This window comes from Lutra lutra, chromosome 5 (assembly GCF_902655055.1).
Source record: "Lutra lutra chromosome 5, mLutLut1.2, whole genome shotgun sequence".
NCBI lineage: Eukaryota > Metazoa > Chordata > Mammalia > Carnivora > Mustelidae > Lutra > Lutra lutra.
In genome coordinates, this window is record NC_062282.1 from 75327811 (window position 1) to 75353445 (window position 25635).

The 25635-nt window shown below is 48.1% G+C and overlaps 1 protein-coding gene across 1 annotated transcript in view; it reads right to left on the reverse strand.

Annotated features, from left to right (window-relative positions):
• TRPC7 (transient receptor potential cation channel subfamily C member 7) overlaps positions 1 to 25635 on the reverse strand; it is a 146456-nt gene that overhangs the window by 10557 nt on the left and 110264 nt on the right. The window contains exons 6-8 of the mRNA XM_047731519.1: positions 22928 to 23161; positions 18685 to 18949; positions 4428 to 4623 (exon numbers count right to left, since the gene is read on the reverse strand). Coding sequence (XP_047587475.1) covers positions 4428 to 4623; positions 18685 to 18949; positions 22928 to 23161 — 695 coding nt within the window. The remainder of the gene's footprint in view (positions 1 to 4427; positions 4624 to 18684; positions 18950 to 22927; positions 23162 to 25635) is intronic.

The window sequence follows — 25635 nt, forward strand, 5'->3', positions numbered from 1 at the left end:
GCCAGCCAGGTGCCCCACAGAACAGGTGAAATTAATCTCAGTGATATCTATTTTTTTTAATGCAGAAGATCCAAAATGTGAATCGTTTCAGTGTGTCATCATTATAAAAATTCTTAATGAGATAACTCACATTTTTTTCCCTACGGAGTCTCTGAAATCGGTGTGTATTGTATGCTTACAGCACGTTCCCATGTGGACCTGACACATGTCACATACTTAGCAGGTACACGTGGCGAGCAGCTCCCGTGGTATATCTTATCGCTGCATATTTCTAATTAGCAAGCGTATTTCTGATTGGTCGGAGTGCTGCCACAGGGGACGTGAAGGGATTCTGCATGTTTCATTTGAGAGAAACAGACCTGACTGTAGTGAGCCCCAGCCAGTCCAGCCATGCTCTTTTCCTTCGTAGCAGTGTGAGATTTAAACCCCACATCCATTACTTCTGACATGGTATCCGTGCCCCCTAAGAGGTAGCAGGTGTGTGTGGCTTTTATAGGTGGGCTCTTCAGGCTTCTATCCTAGTGGGGTGGTTTGAGAGCAGCAAAGAGGCATGGGGCTGGACGTCAGACAGACCTGGGCTCATGACCCCTTACTAGCTGCCTGACTTCAGCAAGGGCTTTGGGCTCGCTCACCGGGAGATGGAGACAATGCCGCCTCCCTCTCGTAGCCTTGAGATTGGCACCGAGTCTGTGCTCTAGCAGGGGGTGGGTTCCGATCCTCAGAGACACTAGCATAGGTCATATGATGAGAATGACATGAGTTCACTTAGTGTCAGACATTAGTAGGCCCTCAGTAAATATTATTTTCATCTCCATAACTTAACACAGTGGCTGGAGTTCAACCTGTAGTCACTCAGCAGACATGTGTTTAGTACCTACTCTCTGATTGGCCTGGGCTGGGGGTAGGCACAGGGTTGACTGTGGACTCGTGGAGCATGCGGCCTGGCCCATGGCACAAATATGGCAAACTGTTCATCGCCTCGTCTTTCATCTGGAATTGAGCTAATGGCTACGGGGTCCTCTGGGTGTGGAGCTCCTGACCTGGCCTGCAGGGCCGAGGAGGCTGCCTGATGGCTGGTGTTGGAGCTGAGCTCCCCGGGGTGAGTAGTTCTCTACCAGGTCAAGTGTGGGTGGGGTGAGAGCGGGGAAGAGTGGGAGGTAATGAGTAGAAGAGGCAGTGAGAAGTGTAAACAGCTTTTCTGAGAAAGTTGGCACAAAAGAGCAGGAGGGAAAGATCTGGAAAGCGGGATCAAGGGAGGATTTTTTTAGTTACTTTTTTTTTTTTTTTTTTTTAAAGATCCAGCATCTCATTTAAATGCTGACAGGAAGGGTGAAGCTAGGGGTGGAGCAGGGATGATGTGCGGTGGCAGCTCCCAAGGACGCGAGAGGACAGGGAGCACATGGGCAGGGCAGCTCAGGTGGAGGAGGCCTCTCTCCCCCAAGAAGGGGGTATGGCCCTTGTAGAGGCAGGTGGGTCCCTGGATTTGGAGAGTAGGTCCTCTAGATCTGTTGACTGAAGAAATGAGTGTTCTCTCAGAAGATTTCACAAAGTGTACTTCATTGAAGTTCAGCGTGAGCCGGGGTACCTGGCACGGTCTAGTAGCCTTGTTCCGCTTCTCAGGATCCTTGCACATGCATTGTTGGTGAGATGGGAGGGAACACGTGCTCTCCCTTGAGGAGAAGCCCAGAGCCCTGAGAGGAGGTGTGGGCTGCAGTGTGCGCTCTCCATCTCGTGGCACAAGGCCATGCTGGGGTAGCTTGACCTCACAAGCACACGTGACGTCATGGCCATGCCTAATCCTTCCCCAAACTAGTGGGCATCTCTCCACACTAATCCCATGGTTTCCATGCCACGTTCATTTGGACCAAAGCACAATGTGCTTGTTAGAATGGGGCTGCACCCTGGGTGAGTGGTATGGAGACCTGCATACTATCCAGGCACCATCTGGTTTCTCTTACATTTGGGGAAACTGAGACCCAGAAGGGCAGGAAGGGCTGGTTGGCAACAGCTCACCCACATAAGTGAGTAAATATGTACACCATGCAAACATATGCTCATTTGTGGACAGAGTGCTGCATTTTCCTTTGGGGGGAAGGGGGAGAGTAGGGACAAGGCTCAGGCTTCGTGCTGACTCACCTCTCCCTTTCACCTCTTGCTGCTTTTCCTGGTGCTTTTCCTTCTTACAGGCCAAGAATACTACATTATTTCACCCCTCCTGCCTTGGCTCATGTTGTTTTTTTGGGGAGGTGTGTGTTATGAACCAAATGTGTCCCCTAAAATTCATATGTTGAAGCCCTAAACCCCAGCACCTTAGAATGTGACTGTGTTTGGAAATAGGGCCTTTAAAGAGGTAAGTAACGTTAAACAACATTGCTGGAGTGGGCCCTGATCTGACATCAAGGATGAACTTATACTGAGCAGAAGAGATATCAGGGACCCACTCACAGGGAGCAAAGACCATAGGAGGATACCATGAGAAGGCAGCCATCTGCCAGCCGAGGAGAAACACCCAGAAGAAACCAGCTCTGCCAGCACCCTGATCTGGGACGTCCAGACTCCAGAACTGTGGGGGAAAACCCAGTCTGTGCTGCTCTGTTTCCACAGCCCTGCAAACCAATTCTGGGAAGTCTTTAATTTCTTCTTGTTGAGGAATACGCTAGTGCTTGTTTCTTATAAAAGATCCAAGTACAAAGGTGTGGCAGCCCCCTTCCAAAGCTCTCTCCTTTAACTCCCTTCCCCAGAGGATGCCCAGGGTCAACCCATCAATGGTGTGGTAGCTTTTCCCTGCCTTTCTCTGCTTTTTCTTTCTGTACATGCACATTCGTATTGTTATGTAAATAAGATTTTCCTAGGTGTGCTTTTCCACAACTTGCATTTTTTCCCACTTAACGATGTCATAGAGATTGTGCGATATCAGCACAAACAAGTTTTTCCTCATTGTAGATGCAGTGTTCTCGAGTCTCCGTCAGAGTTTATTAGAACCCTCTGAAATCAATGGGCTATTTACACGTTTTTTCCTTTAATGAGCACCTATGTAAAACCATACTTCTGCCTAGATCTATCCTAGGATTGCAACTGTTGAGTCAATTCAAAATAGGTTAGTGCATTTTATTAATCCTTAGCTTATTTATTTTATCTTATAAGAAGTGAAACAATAATAAGATTTAGAAAGCTTGAAAAGGCCTAAGGAGAAAGGCATTCTGCCCCTCCCTTCCCCTCCCAATTCCCTCCATTCCCCCACCCCCCTTCTCTTCCACTCTCCCCTCCCCCGCCTCTGGACAGGTAGCCCTGCTGTGTTCCTTGTGGACTGTTTCAGAAATTTCTTCCTTTTCAAAGCTTAACCAATTAAAAGTGAGCGTGTATGCCCTTTTCTTCCTTTGCTACACAAGGGAGAGCACACTATGAACACTGTTCTGCAACTTGATTTTTTTCATTTAAACGCTAACTGGTAGGTCTGTCGTCCAGTGTATGAAGAACATCTTTGTCCTTCCTGAAGTCGAGCACTGTTCTCCTGTTCAGATGCATCATAATGTTTCACTAGATTCCTGTGAATGCTCGTTTAGTTTGTTCTTAATTTCTTGTTCTTCCAAGCAAGGCTGTTATCAACAGTTTATGGCTTATGCATTTCAGATTTTGATAAATTGTCTCCTGAACTCCTCCCTGAGCTATTTGGCAACGTTGTATCACTCTTTGAATGGCCTTCAGGCCTCACCTCTGGAATCTTCTCTGCTTTTGTAGCTTGTGTACCTGGTAGGACTGCTCTGGTTGCACTGGGCCCAGGGCAGTGGAGTTTGCTCATCGATATATCTGTTTGTCTCAAGGAACTGAGTTGTTACAGGGCAGGGACTGTCTTAGTCATCTTTGTGTCACCAGTGCCAGGCATGGACGTTGCATACAGTAGGTATTTAATAAATAACATGCAAGAGGCAAAGGGGATGTTGGCTGAAAGATACAGTCATTCTGATTGGCCATGGGCCACTGGCATGCTGTCTCGAGGAGACATGTAGAAGAGGAAAGATTTACCATCCTGATTCTCTCAGCTGTGGTTGGGCCACTTGGTGTGGGGGGCCACTCTGCCATGTGGCACGTTGACCAAAAGGGCTCCTGGGGGCAGTGTGATAAGCATGCTGGTTGTGTGCTGTTCTGACTTCACTTTTTTTTTTTTTTGAAAAAGCGATAGAGAGAGAGAGAGAGAATCCCGAGCAGGCTCCCTGCCCAGCGCAGAGCCCGACGCGGGACTCGATCTCACCATCCTGAGATCATGACCTGAGCCAAGAGTCAGATGCTTAACCCAGCAAGCCCTCCAGGCGCCCCCTGGTTTCACATTTAGTAACACAGGAGCTGCTAATGTCATTACTCTCGTTGCTTCAAACAGCCATGTAGATGGAACCAAGGGAGGGAGGACAAGTTCAGTGAGCTGACCTTACCTCAATCTCCTGATACGAGTTGTTGATCATGGCTATGAGCATATTGAGCAGCACTACGACCATGGTGACGTTGTAGACGCCGTAGAGGACGTAGCCGATGTTCTCGATGAACTTGTGGTCGTATTTCAGCACCACCGAGATCACTTCAGACAAGCCAAAGATGGACCAGAATAAGGTTTTAAAACTTTCTTCAACCCTGTAAGGAGAGACAATCCCTTCAGGCAGTTTGCATCTGCTGACACTTTTCACAGGGAAGTCCCAGACTTTGGTGGTTACCCTGCGGTGGGGCTGGGCTGGCTGGCAGTGCCTGTCTTCTGAAATAATATTCAGATTTCTAGGAAGACTTCAAAAAACTAGCATAGAGGGAAGGCTCTTTCTTTTCCTTTCAGTCCATTTATTGGGACTCCTGGCTGTGGTGTCACTTTTATCTTGTAATTAATTAAACATTTAAAATGAACCAGCAGGTCAAATGTTTGTTATCAGCCACGCCCTTCCTAAAATAGTCTCTTGAGGATCTCAGACCACCCAGCCCCATGGGCAGTGGGGAGAGGATGGTGTCCCCGGATGGAAGCTGCATCGCTGGTCACAAGCAGGACCTTAAGCCTCATGACCATCTCCGTGCCAGGCTTGCTTATTACCTCCATTTACAGACAGAGGCATGGGCACTCAGAGCTTTATCCCCTCCAGTCACATCTGGCTGGAAAGTGGGGTGCAGACCCAGGCATGTTTAGGATCTCCAAAAGCAGGTGCTCCTAACTACTACACTTCCCCACCCCCTGGCTCTGGGGAGTGAGGCCAGCCACACATCTCATATCCTTTCAACGAGAGTCGAATCATGAGCAGTGTGACTTTTGTGTGTCCATCTTGTTCAAATTCAGCAGGCAGTTGTCTACACTCGCTGCGCAGCTCACTCAAGGTAGCCTCTGCGCATGCTGGCAGGGGAGTGTGTGGGGAGGTCTGGCTTTTTGGACACTGCTCTTTGACTCTTTAGAGACTGTGAACTTGTCAGGATCCGCTAGCTTTAAGATGAAGACCCAAGCATGTTTTACCATCTGTACTTTGTGGTAAGGACCCCACATCAGGTTTCCAACAGAGAATCCTATCAGAAAGCTGGGTTTTGGTTGGGTGGTTTAGAAAGCCCCCGGGCATCCGCTAACATCTAAATGGTTATTATACAGTGTTTTTGGTTTGCATCCGGATTTGGGGTACATTATGAGACAGCACTTTCTTTTTTCCTCTTTAACATTTCATGTTTTCAGCACTCACCCACAAGTGGCCAGGTTTAGCTAGATCTCAAAAAAAAAAAAAAAATACCAGCATTTCTTAAGGATTGGTATTTATCTGACAAGATGTACAAAAATACTAGCACTTGTCACTTTGGCTACAAAATCCAGCTCTAACTTGCGTGAATCTTCGGCTCTCCTGTGTGTGAGTACATGTGGGCGTATGTGTATGTGTGTGTCTAGCCAGCTGTTTGACTCAGTCCCAATGCATCTCAGAGTCTGAAAACTGAAAACTGAAGTGGGTTTGTGTTGTTATTGTGTGTTTCCGGTGTCTCTGAAAACTTTGGAATACTTGGAATATTTGATTCATTTTACTTTAAATAAGGAGGAATTTCTTTGGGAGTTTGGAAGTCATTACTGAGTATCCAGCATTTCTCTAGAGCCCCAGCTCCTGATGCCATTCTCAGAAACAGGGGAACACACTGCCTTCTTGGGTGAGATCCATTTTGTGTGAAAAAGATGCCATTCCATCACTGGCCACGATTCTCTACAGGTATTGGCTTCTGTTAAGAAGGGAGCTTTTGGTTATCATCCTAGTGGAAAGGAACAGTGGCAGAGAGACTCCAGAACGGCCCCAGTCCCAAACTGGAAGGGGACAGCAGGATGTGATTTCTCTGACAGTTGTTCCCTTCCTAGCTGGATCAGTGGGAAACTGGAGGGCACACGATCTGAGCAAGGGACTGGGCAGGCAGGCCCTGGTCCCAGGTGACGCACTTACCATGGGCGCTGTACAAAACAGATAATGTATGCAGCTGAGTGATGCTTTACAGAAATTCATCTTCCCTTGCTTCCCTTGGAAAACCCCACAAACCTTTGGCTGACACAAATGGAGCAAGCAATTACAGAACTTTCAGGGAAAATTCTCTGAATTTTGATTAGGGAAAATGGCCTAGATTCGGAGTGTATTTTTTTTTTTTTCTTTCTCATTTGCTTCTGGCTGTGCATTTTGCCACTAAGCTCTGTTTTATCCTTGGTGGCTTCACTTGGGCATTTTGTGTAACAGAATAATCTAAAGAAGGCAGAGACAGCCCACTAAGCAGTGTGTGTTACGATAAAAGAACATTCACAGATCCCTAAATGCATGGCTTAGCTCCCCCTCCTTTGGTTCCCCTCCCTCCACAACCACCCCTCCCCCACTTGGAATATGAATTCTTTAGGTTTGTTATATGGCTTCTGGACAATCTTTACACCTGTTTCATTTCTAGTCTATAGATCAAGGATTAACCTCCAGACCTGAATTTGGCTATGACCTACAGGAGTAACTAATTACAAGAGGCTCAGACTCACTCTGAGCCTGGGATTTCCAGAGTGAAAGTGACCCCCTCCAGAGCAGTAACACATGCACCCAACTGGGCAGGAAGGGGTCTTTCTTAGCCAAAGTATGCATTTTTAATAATCTCTTGTAAGCTCTTTCAGGACTATCTATATCCCTCTGTCCTCTTATTATGGGGCAAAATGGGTCATCATAGCAAAGACCTCCTTTAAAGTAAAGCCAGGTCTACTGGCTTGAATCATCCTCAATGGCTAGACCCACCATTGATTGGGTCTTTCGTTTACCCCTCTTGATGTGATCTGGACTAACCCAATAGACTAATTTTGTTGTCATTGTCTCTCAGAAGGGACCTCATGGGCTGAGTTATGCACAGTTAGCTGGGCTAAATGGCAGGCAGTACAGAATTTTATCCATAGCTCCACCTATACAACTAAATTCTGAGTGGAATTGAAGAGCTCAATGTTTAAAAACGACACAATAGAAGGCTAGACTAAAATATTGCTATTTATATAATATTAGGCTGGAAGAGGTTTCAGAAGCCAGAAAGGGAAAGATGGAGGGATTTGACCACATAAAACTTCACTCATATACAACAAAGATGTAATAACTAACAATGTAGGGCAAAAGACCAAGTGAGAAAAGAATTTGTATCTCCAATACACATGACAGTGTCAGATACTGGGGGTCTTCTTATATAAAGAGATCTTATTAATTAATATGAAAATGACAGACATCTTAGCAGGAGGAAAAAAAGGGGGGAAAGAAACTTCTATGGAAACTTGATGCTTTTTAGGGTGACTAGAGCTCCATAATTAACTTGAAGTGTCATGCTAGTGGCATCCTCTCGTTTAATATGTGGTAGGAAATAAACTTGTCCTCACTGCCCTGAGTGGGAAAAGGCTGTGTTACTTTGACCTTGGAAACCTACCATAATATATTCTCAGAGAGAAGGCTGGCCTTGGAAAGGAGCCAAATAGTATGCTACTAATGCCAAGAGCTTGGGCACTGGAGCTGGCCTCAATATCTTGTGAGGTCACGATGCTCCCTGAGTCATGAATTAATTATCACCCACAATTTTCAGGAGCTATGGGACCCAGGGCATGGGGGAGAAGGCCAGTCACTGGAGGGTGGGTGCTGCCTTTTAGGAAGAAAGTATCTTTGGAACTGGCTTAGCTGATAATCACCATGAAGCTACTTGTCTCACAAAAAACCCTTACTGTCAACCAGTGGGTCTCAAGGCTAAATGTGAGGTTCTTTACTCAAAGGGATAGTGGTCACGGGCTCCATGTCCTCCTCCTAACCCCTCTGGCTACCTACAGAGTTAGTCACAGACTCCTTCAGCTGTGTCAATCATGGGAAGCTTCAGGAACATAGTCGGAGGAGTGAGAATAGCACAGGTGCATGCCTGGGTTCAAATCCCAGCTCCACTACGACCTGGCTGTGGGCATCTGGCCATGTTACCAAACCTCTTTGAGTCTCTGTTTACTCACCTATGAAAGGAAATAGATGTGCCTTCCTAGGAAGTTGCTGTCAAGATTAAATGAGGTGGAGGTCCCACCTAAAGCAAACCCAGCAGGGTAACAGAACGCTGAAAGCCTGGAGTAGGCAAGCCTGCCTGCCTGGTCTCACCCAGGATCACACCCAGCCCCGTTGGCCCCTCCAGGGCCGCCAGGCAGGGCTGAATGGAGCTAAATCATTCAGATGCCATTGACCTCACTGAACAAGCCAATCTTCCTTCCCACCTGCAAAGATCATCACAAACCCTTGATTTTGTGCAAATCCTCTTTCTGACTTCTCCAGCCCAGGCTGTCTTGTGACATTTGACTCTTGGCTTGTATGTGGAAGGGACTGGAAAGTGGAGTCAGTAGGCAGCCCTAGCCTAAGCAGTGCTCCTAGTGAAGGAAGAGAGGGAGAGCTCCTGTGAGTGATGTTGAATAGGGCTGTGATTCACACTGCTCCCACTGTGCGGGGGTGTGTGGGGGGAGAAGGTTGGGGCTGATCTGTCAGGCAGAAGGCGGGGACCTGGTAATGAGCGCTCTCCCAGGCCCGTCTCGCCTGGATAATGGGGCTTTAATAACACGTTGCCCAAAGAGGCGGTTGTGTATGGGTCTCAGAGAACAAACTGATCAACAAGTAGAGGGCTTGGGGGCAATTGTTAGGAAAATTGCTGCTGCTTCAGAATGCCATGATGCCCTCCCCCTGGTGTGGGAACTCTGCCTCCCCACTTCCCCCTAAAACAGTTCGATTACCTACCCCCATCTGCGCATAGCAGGCTAAAATTAAGAGGGAGGCTAGCATCCCAGCATCCAGGCTGGGATGATGAAGGACAGTGCTTGAAATATACAGAGACCCCACCAGAGCCCCAGGGTTCCCTAACGCCTGGACCCGTAGACCCAGAGCACCCAGGCCGGGCTCAAAGGGTGGCACAGAGAGGCAAGTGCCTGAGGAAGCCTGAGGCTTGGCCTTTGGGCCCCGCAAGCTTGTGTTCCCTAAAGGACCTCTTGGCTTATCCCGGCTCCTAAATGAGGAGTTGGATTCAGTGTGTCCAGAAGGAGAGGAGGCTTGCCCCCAGATCAGTGCCAAGGAACAGGGGTGCACAAAGCCTGTGCAGCCCAGATTTATTCCTTCAGGGATGCCTGGGGACCCGCTCGCTCCTCCGAGGGCAGAGCTGTGTTTTCTTCGCCATTAGCTCCAGACCCTGGTGCAGAATGGAGCACCATTGGAAGCGCTCAGTAGACTCTGATGAATGAATGGGGGGGTCCTTGATCCCAGGTTCAGGGTGGGGCTCTGGTGAGGCCCTCAGAACTCACTTTCTCTGTCAGGCAAAGCTGGCTTTGCATGTGGGCTTCAGGTCACGTCCCAACCTCTCCCGGGGCCTCTGTTTATCTAGCTGTACGATGGGAAAACTACAATCTCTCCTTCACAGGGGTGTTGTGATGATTCAAGGAGTTAATTGATTGCTTGGGAAGTGCATGAAAGACGACTGCCTGGCATGTAACACATGTGCCATCAGTGTTATTATTAGCATAATAATAACACTTATTATTAGCATTAGTTTTTTCTTTCTTTCTGAATTGCAAGGAAGCCCCAGGGTCAGGCTGAAAGACTCTCACAGTCAACTCTCAGCATAACCCTTTGAAAAAAGCAGTCAGACCTTGGCCCTCTCCTTGAGTGGCTTTCCCAGGGCTGACAGTCTCTCCTGTCATCTGGGAGGCCTCAGGGCCCCTCCTAGTGAGACTCCTGGCACCCCGCCTCCACTCACATAGCCCCACTGGCTCCAGACTGCCACATCTCAGCACTTCTTCAGCCTGGAGGGCCCTTTCCCTGTTGTCTCTGCGTGGCTGCCGCCTCAGCCTCCTCATGCACTGGGGGTAAACTTGACTGTCACCAGCTCAGGTAGCTCCTGTCTGACATTTTGGCTGAAGGAGGCCTCCCTCGTTATTCTTCTGCTCAGTGTTTTTACTTCTTTCCTAACCCTCAGTACCTAATCTATAATGACCTCTGTCTCTTTGTTTAGTCTTTAAACTATCTTCAGCCTCTTGTCCCTCTTTTTCTGTTCACGGAGGAGTGTGACTTCCATGAGGGCTGGGCCTGCTGACTGGCACATGGCTCTGTCATTGGTGATGGATAATGCCTTGCTGGTAGTAGGGACTCAGTCAACATTTTTGGTCAGTGAAGGATTGAATCCTGAGAAACTAGGCACGAGGTGACTTGGTCTTAGCCGGCTGGCTTCAGGCCTGCCCAAGAACTATACTTGTGATAATATTTCTGGAGCTAACCCTGAACAGCCTGGTCTCCTATCATTCTTTCACTTTGAGGAAGGATAGTCTGACCCCATTTCCATCCTAGAATGGAATGTTATTGATAAAAAGGTAGGGCTTTCTCCCCATGAAGGTGGCAACAATCAGTCTGAGAACAAGATGGAGGATGCGGGGCAGGGCCTTAAAGTGTTCTGTGAAGACATCATCGAAGAGAGCACGTTTTCTGGGTACCATCAAGCCATTCCCTCATGAATTGTGGACTCTCGGCCTGTTGCAGAAGCTTAAAGGTACCAGGCTTTTAAAATTTTATGTCATGAATAACATGAGGAAAGGACATAAATACATATTATATGATAGTGGAATGCCTGCTGTAACAGGCGTAATCATTCTTCTGAACTAGTCCAGGAAAAGAGCTATATTTTTATCACTTCCTGGAGAATTATGCCAAGATGAGGACTTATGTTAGACTCAAATGCCTTTTTTGACACACAATGGTCATTTCCAGATGCCCAGGCTCTCTGAGCCTGAGCCAGACACCCTTCCATGATCACAGCTGCCTGCTCTGCCATGTGTAAGGACCTTCCTACTATTGTCTCCTCATGATAGCAGCTGTAATAAGCTCCCTTATTCCCCCAAATCCTTATACCTAGCTTGCATTTAAATGATGAAAGGCAAAATTCTAACTTTCAAAATGCAGTAAACTATGTTGTAACCCTTCTGTATCAGAGATGCCCAGATTTCAACACAGACCCAGAAGACTCTGTCCCCTCTGAAGCCCTTTAGGCTGGTTCCACTCCCGGTTCCCACTGACAGACATGGGCAGCGTGTTCTACCCCAAGAACATGGTAGTCAACTGTGGTCTTGCCATGCCACAATGTGACCTTTCCTTGGTTTCTCTTACCTAGCCCTTGGTTATAGTGAGTTTTACTAGGGCTGGCAATGGGATCCAGACTCTGCAGCCCTTGTAGGGCCCTCCTCTGCAGTCAGATCCTTCTTGGCAATACGGCTCTTGGCTGTCAGGACGCCCCCCTGGTTCATCACTCCCTTAGCGATACCTTGGGGCTCGTATGGCTCATCTGTCTCACTTATTTCCTTTTTTTTTCTCTTCCATGGGCCAGGGAAATTTCAGAATCTTTTGTTTGCAAAGCACAGTATGGCATTTTTAGCTGAAGAGCCTATGTTGTTCCTTTAGCAAGTGTCTGCTTGGACCCCGGTGCTAAGCAGGGGGCCTTCCTTCTCAAGACCCTCCAGTTGCTCCAGCCTGTAGGACACGAACTTCACCGAAGACACCAAGTGTGAACCTGAATCTGAGTGTTTGCCTTTAGCTCTGCTGCATACAGGTCCCGCGGAAGGTTAAAGCTCCACTTTCTCCCCTGAATCACCAAGGACCTTGGCTTTCTTCCCATCATATGCTCCTTCAGATTGTCTCTCCCAGATCCTTCTGGGGCCTTCCCAGTGTCAAAAGCCTGAAAACATCCTCCTTCCCTCTCAACCCCCACATCAGTCAGTCACCACATCTCCACTCCAGCCTCCTCAGTGTCCCTTCTCCATGCCATCGCCACTCCTTGGGGTCCTGTCCTCTCTCATGTGGCTCCCTCTCCCAGCCACCCAATAGACCACGTTCCCCACAATTGGGAGCTGCCTTTCTCTCAAGTTCCCTTCTTTCAGAACATCTCAGTTTATAAACATGCGCTCATTCTATGATTTTTTTGATTAACATCTGTCTTCCCAACCAGTCTGCTAGTTCCATGAGGGGAGGAGCTGTGACTGGCTTTAGTCACAATAAAATCTCGAGCTGGGGCTTCCCCTCCCACCCTTTCCAGTCCATCCTTCGCACAGTTGCCCCAGCACACTCCCCAAAGGCAGATCTTCTTTTAAAAAGGTCTTAGCAGAGACTCTAACTCCCTCTCAGGATCCTAACACCCTTCAGAATCTGGATCCTCCTGGATTACCTTATATAATCTTCCCTCTTTTCCCCAAACTCCTGCTTACCGGCCATTCTCCAAAAATCCTCTGCTCCTTTACCCCCTTCGCAGGCTAGGATACCCTCCAAGTCATCCTCCAAGACCCTCCATGGCCACCTCCTCCATGAAGCCTTCCCTGACTCTGCCAGTCGGTGTTCAGTGCTTCTTCCTCACCGTGCTGCCCCAGTACCCGCTGATGATGATCACGTGGTTGTAACAACTGAGGCTATGTGTTTCCGAATCCTCCACTTGTCTACAAGCTCTTCAGGGAGGAGAGGATTGTCTTATCAATTAATCCCTGTGACCCCAGGGTAAACACAGAACTCGGCTTTGCGTAGCTGTCAATCAAAAGAGCACACTTTGGGATAGAAACCTACTTTACCCGGGGGACAAGCTCAGGCTGCGTATTTAGAGACAAGGTACGTAGGTTTTCAGTGATAACCACATCTGAATTCAGCACGCTCTTCTTTAGAATTTTGTGCTGCAAGAAAGTGACCCAACTTTTCAAGAGACCCCCGCCCCCTCCATTTTAGAGCAGAGGCTTTGCTGTGCGAGTGGGGATCCCACTCTTGGGAATTGCAGGTCAAAATGTGGAGGACAGGAGTCATGCAGATCTGGGTTCAAATCCCCTCCTTGGCTCTGGGATTTGGGCCAGTCTAGTATCTCTCCGAGTCTTAGCTTTCTGGTGGTGGATATCTGTCATTCCACAGTTTGGAGGAGGAAGTGAGAGAGCAGATCACGTGTGCGTTCAAGGAGTTGTTCAACAACAGGGTGAGACAGCATTGCTGGGCCATGTGTGGGCAGGCCTGCCAGAACTTCTCCCCCTGCCCCAGGGCCCCCCTCCACCCAAATTCATGGGAAGGAGGAGCTGGCTTTCTGTGGCTTTGCAGTGCTGGGGGAGCTGAATCAGCGCCTCCTGCTCCTGGTGGCCAAATGAGTCTCGCCCTTTATAGAAGGTGCAAACTTTCCATAACTGTCATGGAAAACGGAAGCTTCCAGTTTTGCTTAGCACTGCTGAAGCTCCTTCCATTAAAATGATTCCTAGGGAGACAGAATAACCTTAGGAGAGGTATTATTTTTGATTAGAAAAGTCTCAACCCAGCTGTGCTGTGAAGCTGACTCCACAACAGCCTGGCGGAAAAGGCTGGCTGGCTCACTTTTGGGGAGGCAGTTCCCCCATTTACTGTCCAGTCAGAATGAACTAGGGGAGGCCAAGTTCACCCAAAGGGGGAGACCAGGAGCCCGTTGTGAGTCGTGAGTGGTGTCAGAAAGCCCTTCACGTCCCTGCTCTGGGTCACCTCCTTGGGGGGTGCCCCAGTCCCTCCGGTTCTTCTCTGTGCACCTGTCCTGCCATGGTCACCATCAGAGTAGAGGGAAGGCTACCCCTTTTGTACACATTCATCCCAAGCTGCATTTCATCCACAAGCCGAGGATTTTTTGTCTCTCTCTTTTTCTTTTTTTCTAAAGTAGTCTCCATGCCCAGCACAGAGCCCATTGGGGGGCCTGAACTCACGACTCTGAGATCAAGACTTGAGCTGAGATCAAGAGTCAAACACCCAGCCGACGGAGCCATCCCCATCTCCCCTGTCTCTCTTTTTCTAACACCATAACCACAGTGCTGGGACCCCACGGTTTTCATGAGTTTCTAGGCTGAAAATCCCCAAATGACCCCCTCAAAAGGCAAATCCTCTTTGTCTACAGACTTCCACGATGAAGTCAAAGATACGTTCTTAATGCGAACAAAATTCCTAACAGAATCAAAAACTTAAAGAATTTCCTCAAGAAAGAGCAGTGTCTGGCTGGCGTCTTGCTCAGCTTTCTCTCCGCTTCCTGACCCCTGTCGTGGGATACTTTGATTTTGCACTGTGAGAGCATAAAACTTGTCTGAGCGCCGTCTCTCCCTCCCCTTTGGACATTTGCAGTGTCTCACAGAAGCTACTTGGGGATAATGAGCTGCCAGCAGGTGCACAATCTGTCATGCCCAGACAGGCCCAGCTCACCAGCCAATGACCCAGGCACTCACATCCTTGCCCTCCTTCAGCCAGCCCCCGGCACAGCGGCTGAGAAAAATAACCCAGATCTTCGAGAGCGCCCTTGGTTCTGAAGTGGACGGAGGCTGACAAGTTGGGAACGGTTCACAGACTCTGACTGTCCGGAGCTTGCTCGATGCTGGATCTGGCTACCTGTTCTGACTTGAACTTACAAAGGCAAATCCCACCTGCAGAGCTGGAAGTCTCCTAGGAAGACACTCCCTTGGGTGAACAAGCCTTTTGTCTCTGAAATGTGTATAGCCGAGAGTGGCCTCTTTCTCTCCGTGTGAGTAAAGATGAGGTTGGATAGCATCAGTCAAGGTCACTATCTAGCCCTAGGACCACCTTCGCAGAGCCCCCCAAGTGGCTTGTTCACCCAGACTTCCAGGCCCTACCCTAATTATTGCAATTAGACTCTCTAGAGAGTGAGGCCTGGGAAGTCCCCAGTTTAGCCATTTTCCCAGATGAGTCTGGTGTGATTGGAGAACCCGTGATCTCAGTTAAGGCTGTTCATCCCGTGTGTTTGTTTATACCTGGGCAGAATTCGTTCAATCTGTCTGTTTTCTTCTAATCCTCTCACTGGTCTGCTGGATGGAGGGAATGGGAATTTGGGTTGGGGAGGGAAGAACTGGAACATGTTGGGGGTCAGAGTTGGGCTGGGCTGAGGGCTGAGGGTCTGCAGTTGGTAGAGAGACTTTTCCTCTCTTTCCTTTGGTCCCAGAATGTCCCCACCCCTCTCTTTTGGGATAACACTGTAACTTGGTGGGATTCAGGTGGGACTGGCTTTTGCGATCTGAACGGGGACTGCACTGTCCCTGGGTGAGCAGGGGTCTTCAGGGACAGCAGTCTCTTAGCTCCTAACAGCTGACTTTCGAAGGGGCCTCTGGAACAGCCTTTAGGATCCCCAGCTGCCCTTCAACATGACAGGTGTGGGCTTGAGGGGAGGATACCTGCCATGTGCTCTAGCCCAAATTTCCCTTCTGGAGGACTGAATCTTCTGACTCTGTGGAAACAGACAGGGCACCCATCTTACCCTACAGGCTCAAAATTCCACAGGAGAGAAGCCCCCTTCCCCCGTAGGAAGGCCAGAGGGAAAATCCCAAGCTCGGCAGGGCGGCCTGGAGATGGGTTGCTCTGAAGCAAACGTTCTCCTGAGGGGGTTGGTCTTTCGATTTTATCATCAGCGTAGCTGGCATGCAGAATAGTTTGAGTCCCCTAGAGCACACATCTCATTTACCCTAACATGGCTTTCTGCTGATCAAAGATCTCTTAGGGGTACCTGCTCCAGGGAGCAGTCAAAAGGTAAAAGATGACATTTACAAAAATCCATTCTTTCCTCCACACCTCACTGCTCTATTGACTGTTTCCCTGTTCAATCACCCCGTCTTGCTGCCGCACGTCCCATTTTAGGAACTGCCAAGGCCATAAATATCCCATCCTTTCTCTACCGTACTTGCTGCCCCCACACCTTTTCCTTCCTTCCCCATCCTGGGGCACCTGGGTCCTCTTTGGTTGGGTCCCTTCTGTCTAGAAGGTCTCCATGTGGTTCCCAGGACTTGGGACAAGCCAACTGTATTGCCCTTGTCTTCTGCTTTCCTCTTTCCCCCTGGCTTTTCCTTTTTTTTTTTAAAATACTTTATTTATTTATCTGACAGAGAGAGACAGCGAGAGAGGGAACACAAGCAGGGGTGGGTGGGAGAAGCAGAAGCAGGATTTCTGTTGAGCAGGGAGGCTGATGCAGGGCTGGATCCCAGGACCTTGGGATCATTACCTGAGCTGAAGCCAGATACTTAACAACTGATACTTAACTGATATATAAGGCAGATTCTTTTTTTTTTTTTAAAGATTTTATTTATTTTTTTGACCGTGAACACAAGCAGGAGGAGCAGCAGGCAGAGGGAGAGAGAGAAGTAGGCTCCCTGCTGAGCAGGGAGCACATGTGGGGCTCTATCCCAGGATCCTGGGATCATGACCTGAGCCGAAGGCAGCCGCTTAACTGACTGAGCCACCCAGGCGCCCCTATAAGGCAGATTCTTAACTGAGCCACCCAGGTGCCTCCCCCCATGGCTTTTCCTGATCCCAAAGCTTCACTGTATAGGTTAGCTGTATCTACCTGAGAATTATGGCCAGGTCAGCCCTGCCCTTAAATCGTGACCCTTTTCATTTTCTCCTGTGTCCTGACACTGATGCTCTGAGCAGCTCGGCCTGTAGGGCAGGCTCCCTGTGAGGAGCAGGGAGAGAGATCACACAGAACACCCAGGCCAAGAGAGATGGAGCCCAAGTTCACATGGTCAGATTCCCAGTCCAACGTTGACCCTACCACCTTGAACCTGGCTTTGTTTCTCCTGTGTCTTCTGTCATTCACATTCCTGAAGAATTTAGTGAGCTGGGAATTGCTCAGGAAACCTGTGTGGCTGGGCTCAGCCATTTACATCTGTTAAGAAACAAATCCTAGGCCCCTCAGGGCTCCTGGGGCCCCAGGTCAGGAGTGCTAGCACTGCAGGTCCCAGCTGAGTCATGTGCCTGGAGATGTGACCGTCCTTCCCTCAAGATTCTGGGTGGGACCTTGAAGAAGGCAGGGAGGAGTTCTGAGCCTGGGCAGGCAGGAGAACGACCTAGGCTGGAAATATCGTGCTAGCCCTTACATAACCCCTTATTTATTCCTAAGGGCATTTATGAACAAGGCAGGGAGTCATTTCCATTTTACAGGTGAGGACAGAGAGGCACGGATAAATCAACTGACCTGGCATAAGGTCATCAGCCAGTAAACACCTGTGTCAGGATGGAAGCTCAGGTCTGCCTGACTCTGCTTCTAGACCACTACTCAGTGCCACTGATGGTCCTCCAGGACACCACGTGGCATCCCCCACACCTGGGAGGAGCCCTGGGTCTGCTTGGACACAGGCTCAGGGTACTCCAGTACCATCTCCATGTGGGAGGCTATGGCACCTGTCTTGCTCAGTGTGCAGCAGCTACTTCTGGACCCTAAGGTCCGTTGGCTCGACAGTGCCTTGCTTCGGGCTTGTGCACGTGCCTCTTGCCTCCCTGCCCAAGCCTTCCCCTCTGCTGCTGAACCACGTGACGCTGCCGGACTTGCTCAGTGCCCACGCCCTGGAGCCCGCTTGCCCAGCTGGGCATACAGAGCTGCTGAGCTACGCACACTCACATGCCTCCCTCTCACGCTATGTGGCTCTGGCTTCCCCAGGGCTGCCCTGGAGGGGTAGGGGAGTTCATGTCTTCTGGAGCGAGTCTGATTAATGGAAGACAGCAGATGGGAAGGCTCTGGCTGATAAATTGTCTATTTCTCATTCTGATGGGCTATTTGGAGATGCGGTGTTTCTGTATAATCTCCCCAGAGAGTGTGTCATGACCAAGTTGTGCATTCTGATAGATGGCGGCTGGGTCAGCACCCTTATCCGCTCGCCCTCCTCCTCCACTAACTTTCCTTTCTCCTTCAGTCTTACTGCATTTGGATTGCAGCTGCCTTTCTCCAGTAAAGTGTTGGTGTGTGACAGTTGCTCAGGGCTCTGTTTTCTAGGTAGCATAGGTGAATGCAGTGATAATAGTAATAATAATTCCTTTCGTGTATTGAAAACATACCGTGTGGCCTCTGTATCATCTCTCTGCATCTTTATACTATCCCCATTAAGCAGGTATTATTTTTATCCCTATTTTAAAGATAAGGAAATGAAAGCTCAGAGAAGTTAAGGAACTTGCTCATGGCTGCACAGCATCTAAGTGGCAAAAGAATTGAAGATCTAATACTTAAAAATTGGATTCTTTCACATCCAGAACCTGAACTCTAAGCCACCCTTAAAGAAAGTTGCCTGAACTTGTAGAAATACCAAGGAAACATTGGCTCTGTAAGGAGCCACCTGCCAGAGACTATGAAGGATTCCCGGGGAGCCCAGGGAGACCCTCTGAGGAGAGCCCTGGGGGTACTCACGTTGTAAAGGCTGGATTGTACTTCGCACCTCGGTAGTAGGAGTAGAGATTGAACATCCCAATCATGAAGGCCACAAATACCATGATGAAAATGACCATGAACTTGAAGATATCTTTCACGGTCCTCCCCAGGGAGATCTGCAGGGGTCCAAAACTTTCGTTGGCTGGCAAGATGTATGCGATTCGAGAGAAGCTGAGCACGACAGCAATCGCATACAGCCCTTCTGATATGATCTGAGGGTCTGAAGGCCACCACTTGTCCCTGGCTGAAAGAAAACAAGCTGGGTTACTCACCAGGGCGACAGGGTCTGCTGTGCTGACTTGTCTCTGGCAGAGAAAGCAGTTAGGCATCTTTCGAGGTGTCTGACCTCATCGTGGCCTTTCCTGCCCTTGTCTCTAAGTTGATCCCAATACACTGGGATCACCCTCCCTCTGGGAATGTGTTGGCCCATCTGCTGGGAACCCCCTTCCCTCACTTCAAGGCCACTTCATTTCTTCATTCCCACTCATGCTTTAAGACTTGGGTCAGGTGTCAGCTCTCTTAGGAAGCCTTCTGTGACTCCCACAACCAGGGACAGGCTCCCCATTCCTCTCTTTGCTCCTCCAGTATCCTGTGTGCACCCTTTGTCATGGAACTTTCCATGCTGCTCACCATTCTGTCCTCCTTGCCCATGTTTGGGCTCCACTAGCAGAGGCTGCCCCATCCACTGGGGAAGCATCACCGGGAAGCGGTGGGGAGGAGCATGGACTCAGAGTCGGACAGACCCGGGATTGACAGTGGCCTTTTTACTCAGAGGCTGTATGATCATGACCAAGTCAATTAACCTTTTAGAACCGGATTTTCTCCATTTGTAAACTGGGGATAATATCATCAATCTCACAGAGCTGTTGTGAGGATGAAATACGACCCTGTACGTAAGGTGCTTAGCATAGGCTCTGGCACACAGCAGGTGTTGCTAAATGTTTGTTACATGCCTGACTGAAATACCACAAGTTTGGATGGGCCACAAATCAGAACATGTGAGCCCACATGGGGCCAGGAATCTGAAGGGTCTTCCCTCAGAAAATGCTCTAGGGTTTTGTTTCTTGGGCAGCGTGTGTCTGGAAGTGTTGCTCTGGGTTTGAGCGAAGGTCTCCAATATGGTGACCGGTCATCCAGGTTTGCCATGACAGCCCTGTTCCAGATGGCAAGAGTCTTGGGACCTGTCTGGGGCTGTGGAGTTTCTGCTTGTGACCTCTGGGAAGGGTCTGATCTGCCTGGAGTGTATTTCTGCAGCAGAACAAAGCTGTGAAGTAAGTGTTCCTATGGCACCAGGAATGGCATCCATCACTAGTAAGGCTCCTGCTACGTGTCAGGACACACGGGTTCTCTGGTGAGGGCACCATCTTTATCCTTGTGGACTGTATGTGGGTATCTGCTGTTGTCACAGTGCCGGGGCAGGAATATTACTGAGATGCTAATAACCTGCAATGCTCCGGACAGACGCATACCATGAAAACTGCTCTGCTGAAAAAGCCAAGAGTCTCCCTGTTGAGAAATGCTAAGTGAAACTTAAATCGAGAAACATCGAGAAACTGAAATTAGCCCTTACACGTACATTAGCTGTAATTCTAGCGACAGTCCTGTAGAGTAGATCTTATTATTGCCATTTTCAAGATTGGATTAGGGGTATGGGGTCCTTTTCAAAGCCAGGTAAATGCGGATAGCAAGGAGATGACATAGCAATTCTCGGCACCCCTAGGGAGATGGAGGAGGGATTTTATCCTTTATCTTCAAGACTAGACTGTGTTAAACAATTATAATAATAAAGAGCAGCAAGAAACCTTTAGTAAGGGAAGCCAGGCCTCTCTTTGCTACAAGGTTTCATGTAGTGTATTCTAAATTACATTTGGAAATACAATAAAATTATAGACTCTATGTTCTCATCAAGATCATAACTCAGAAGTCCAGGAAAGACAAGTAAGGAGAATAAATTACGTTTTTCCAATATATCTGTCACCCTCCAAGGATAAATAACACATTTGGGTAATATGAAATAAGAATTGGCTTCTGCAAAGAGACACCAAAAAGGAATTTCTTTTTTTCCCCCTCCTATAACTTACCATGTTAAACCTCAGCTGTCATAATAAAGCCACTTCTATTATCTAGTAAGATAGATTAGCTGTTCTTGGACCCTGGTGGCCAGGCCAGGACTTCTAGTGAAAAAGTGTTCTACTTGGAGTGGTTTTTCAGAGTTACAATGGGTGTAAAAACAAAGAGCAGTGTGATGATTCAGACGAAGGGATTTTCTTCTTTTTGGCGCTCTTTCCATGAGAAATATCGCCCTATCCCCAACCTGGAAAACTGGAATCTGCCTACAAGCTGAGGTTGGAAGGCACCACGGCCTGGGTGGCCACGAGGGGGCGCTCTTGTCCCGCAACTGCAACACAAGCCACCGCTCTGAGCCAAAAGATCTCCAAGGGCACAGGGTGAACCTCAAAGCAAGGGCAACAATGTGCAGTACTTTGCAGTTGGCGAGACTTTAACACAACCCTTAATAGGAACGGAAGTCACAAGTGGACAATACTGCAGGCTGAATCAGGGCATTAAGAAAATTATCCAATTTAGTATCAAGATTCTCTCATCTCTTCATTGATGAACTCTGAACGGCTCAGAGAGGAAAATACACAAATCCATTTGGCCTTTAACAAATCTGAATTTGCTAAACCAACAAAAAAAGAGTGAATGGTTTGTAATACTAGAAGATTCCTCGTTTCTCAGGAGCTGTGCCCTTACCACATTTACATGTACATGATCTGTATAGAATACGGATAGCACTCAACTGCTGTGTTAGATGGCCAGCCCCCGGCAGCTCACGGCTTCACCTGACCATGAACATTCTGACGTCACAGGAGCCATGTGACTCCTGGAGCCATCTAACAGGGACTTTTGACACTCAAACCCTTCATGATGGAGCAGCGGTTGTTAATAAATGCCTAGTAAGTGTCCAGCTAGTTTACTAGTAACGATAAAGGAGATCTGTATTCTTCTTCCCACTTCTCTTTCCCTTTTAGAACAGAAAGTACAATGCTAGAGCAGGAAAATGAACCAATAGGCAGTATTGATAATAAATGTTACCATTTAGTGAACACTTAATATTTTCAGAGCACGGTGCAAAATTCATATGCACTATCTTATTTAATCTGTAAAAGAAACTTTTTACTTGGGTATTATCCTGGTTTTATGTGTGAGAAAATAAAGGCTCCAAAAAGTTAGGTAAACTCAGAGTAAGCTATAGAAGTAGGATTTGAATCCAGGTGTGACTCCAAAGCCTGGGGACATAAGCACTGTGCCATTCTGCATGGTTTTCAATTCATGTTGGGCCAGGATCCCTTGCTACCCAAGGCATTCCTATATTTCTGAGAACATTGCGAGCCCTGCCATGGAAACCCATTCATAATCTGTAAAATAGGGACAGAAAAGATCCCTTTTTGTGGGCCTTTTGTAGGGACTGGAGTTTATGGTATATGTCTATACAGTTCCTGGCATCCAGTAAGTCCTTAATAAATGGATGCTACAATTCTTACTCTTCCTAAAATTTCAATCTACTACCTCATACTGTATGGTCTTGTGGTTTGAAAGAATTAATGTATCTCCACCAAAAACTACTTTGGCCATGAGAAAAGAATTTTTGAATGGGGGAATCAGGGCCCATCTTTGCACAAAATGCAGGGATCCAGTATAGAAGGACATTTCTTTCATCTCTACATTTCCTCTTAGTTCTCCTGGATTCACATCAGAAATGAGATCTTTGGGGATGCCTGGGTGGCTCAGTCAATTAAACATCTGCCTTCGGCTCAGGTCATGATCCCAGGGTCCTGGGATCGAGTCCCACATCAGGCTCCTTGCTCAGCGGGGAGCCTACTTCATCCTCTGCCTGCCATTCCCCCTGCTTGTGCCCTCTCTCTCTTATAAATAAATAAAATCTATTAGAAAAAGAGATCTTTATTTAAAAAACAAAAAAACCTCCCAGAAACATTCCAAGAACCTTTCCAAAACAAATCCATCCTTCTTAACACATACAAAAAATTCATTTCTTAGAGTCCTTAATTCCACGCTTTAGGAAGCTGTCTGTGCTGCCCAGAGGAGGACCTCTTTGGAGAGGGATCTGCAGGTGGAGTGGTGCTACCGGCCTGTGGCCACGCCCCAGGAGGGCGGGGCGGGGCGGGGCGGTGTGGAGCAGAGCCCTTCGACTCAGACTCACCGTAAGTGAAGTAGGCAACTTCCGGCGGAAGTGAGACATTGTGCAGCGTGTCGTCCTGCACGTGCTGGTCCACGTACAGCTGGGCCTCGCTGGCCTTCAGGAAGGCCATGAACCTGGCGGTGAAGGATGCCACGAAGATGGACAGCATCCCGAAATCCAGCAGGTTCCACAGGTGCAGCACGTACTCGCGTGGCCCCTCCTCCCAGATCTCCTTGCATTCGGACCAAATCATTCCTGCGGGAGAGTGAGAAGCTCAGACTCATTTTCCAGTTCCCTGGGCGTTTGTGACCACAGTGCGGCACGGAGGGAACCAGAGTACGAATGTGTGGGAGCTCCTGAGAACTGAGAACGCACGTAGCCAGCTGCAAACGGAAACGTGTCTTCTTCAAAGGCAGATTTAACAGCAGGCAGTTCTCAGGCCGCCTGAAGGCGTGTCACCTGCCCTCTGCTTGCGGGTAAACCATCTCCAGAGGTGAGGAGAGAGTTCTCATCCTCTCTTAGGTTCTTGGAGGTAATACAGGAGAAACAGAGGGTCCCGTATTTGTGCATTTTAAGAACTAAGAGGGTTTTAAGGACTCCTCCCGTTCTAAATAAAATGCAAGGAAACTGAGGTCCGGGGGGGAAAGGGCTTTCTGCAGGTCCCACTGAAGACCTGGAACCCCCTTCTCCTAACTCCCACATTGGAACACTTTATATGTTTCTGTGATTGTTTCCGTGACCATTCATTTTGAGTTGTTTCTTTACTTTTTAAAGTAACTTCCTGGATTTTAGATACCTACAGTCTTAATTGCTACTTATTGAATAATGTAGAGGCATGTAAACAAAATGTTGCTAGTGCCCCACCCCACCTCTAAGCCAGCCATGATAGGTGACCTAGAGTAACAGTTGGGTATGTATCCATCTGTACCTGCAATGTCAGTTTGGTGGCCATTAGTCACATGTGGATATGGAGCCCTTGAAATGTGGCCATTTGAATGAGAGGCGCTGTGTAAGTGTAACATACCAAATACTAGGTATCAAGGACTTAAAAAAAAGTAAAATATCTCAGTTTTTTAAATATCAATCACATGTTGAAGTGACAATATTTTAGATAAATTGGGTTAAATAAAATAGTAATTTCACCATTTTTATTGTAAGGCTGCTAGAAAGTTAGATATGTGGCTTATGTATGATTTGCACTATATTGCTATTCTCTATCTTAATTATTAAAAATGAAATGATTTAGGTTATTAAAACTTAATAACTCTATAGCATTTTGAGCCCTTCCTATGTGCTAGGCACTCTTTGGCATATGTATGTATTAACTCAGCTGAATCTTGGCAGCAAACACAGGAAATACATCCTATTATCTCAGTTTTACAGCTACTGTTTCATTAGGTACAGAGAGCTGGACTGTGCTCCGGCAGGAGGCAGATCTGGAGTTTGAATCTGGAAGGTCTGTCCCTGAAGTCTGTACTCTTGACCACTCTATTATTCTGCCTCTTCAGGAAATACAATTGTATTCAAAGCCAGTGATGTGTAGAAAAACCTGAATATTTTGTGAACGATAGTGAGCAGTTTCTATAGCTACTCAAACCTGGGAAAGTTCTGATGCAGACCCAGCCGTGCTGTGCACTACACTTAGCCTGCATACTTAGGAAGTTAATGTAGTAAGAGGTTGGCTAAGTGACTACTCACTCCCCAGAGGTTAACACTGCCTGCCTCTTTTGGCACTTCCTTGGCTCCTGTGCATCAGACATGAGGGCTTGCCTTCCCCCATCCTCTACCTCCCTCACTGGCCCTCCTCATCCTCCTTTGTTACTCATCATCCTCCACCCTCCACCTCTCCCCTCCATCCCTTAAAGGCTGTTGCTTTCCAAGGCTTTGACCGTTCTTGTTTTCCCTTCTGTCCTTGAGTAAGGGTGTCTACTGTTGCATCTTTGTCCTTCATTTCCTTTCAGATGTCCTGCAGAGAAATAAATTCTGATTTTTCTTAAGTGCTTGGAAACTAAATTTCCACTATACAGAGAGACTGCTCTAAGAGAATGTCCTGCCAGTGCCAGAAATACAGTATACCCTAAGTTGGCCTCCTCATCCCTCCCTCTTAGTCCCCCTGTGGCCCACTACCCCCTGTCTTGCAGTCCTGACTCCTCAGACTGTCCCCAGTGGATCACTGCAATTCTGCAGATCCTCCTCTGGTGGGCTCCCAGATCCATCCTGCCCTCTCAGTTTTCACTTCTTTCTCCTTACTCCTCAAGCACAGGTTGGATCATGGTCACGTCCCCCTGCAGTATACGCCTCAACCCTAAGATAAAGTCCAGACTGCAGAGCTGGGCTGTCACACCTTCCTGTGATCTCTGTCTGTGTCCGTATGTCCTGGAGTTCAGCAGAGCAGCTCTCCCCAACAGTCCCCCAACAGTTCCACCCCAGCCATTTGCTGGTGCTCTTCCAGACCTCAAACACAAGCACGCTGGCAACTGACCACATTATAATACAGTGGCCTTTGAGGACTTCGCTGCCTACAAAGCCTGGAGTCGAGGATGATACTAGGAGCAGACAAATGGTCATGGGCAGAGAAGCATGGCTGACTTGGTCACAGGCCCCCATCTGGCCACACTGGATTGTGTCTTCTCTGCCCTGGGACAGTTTGAATCACAGTTTTCCCTTTTTTTGGTGAAAGTGGTTTGTTACATAGGAGGAATTGAAACGAAATGTGTCTCTAAGGAGAA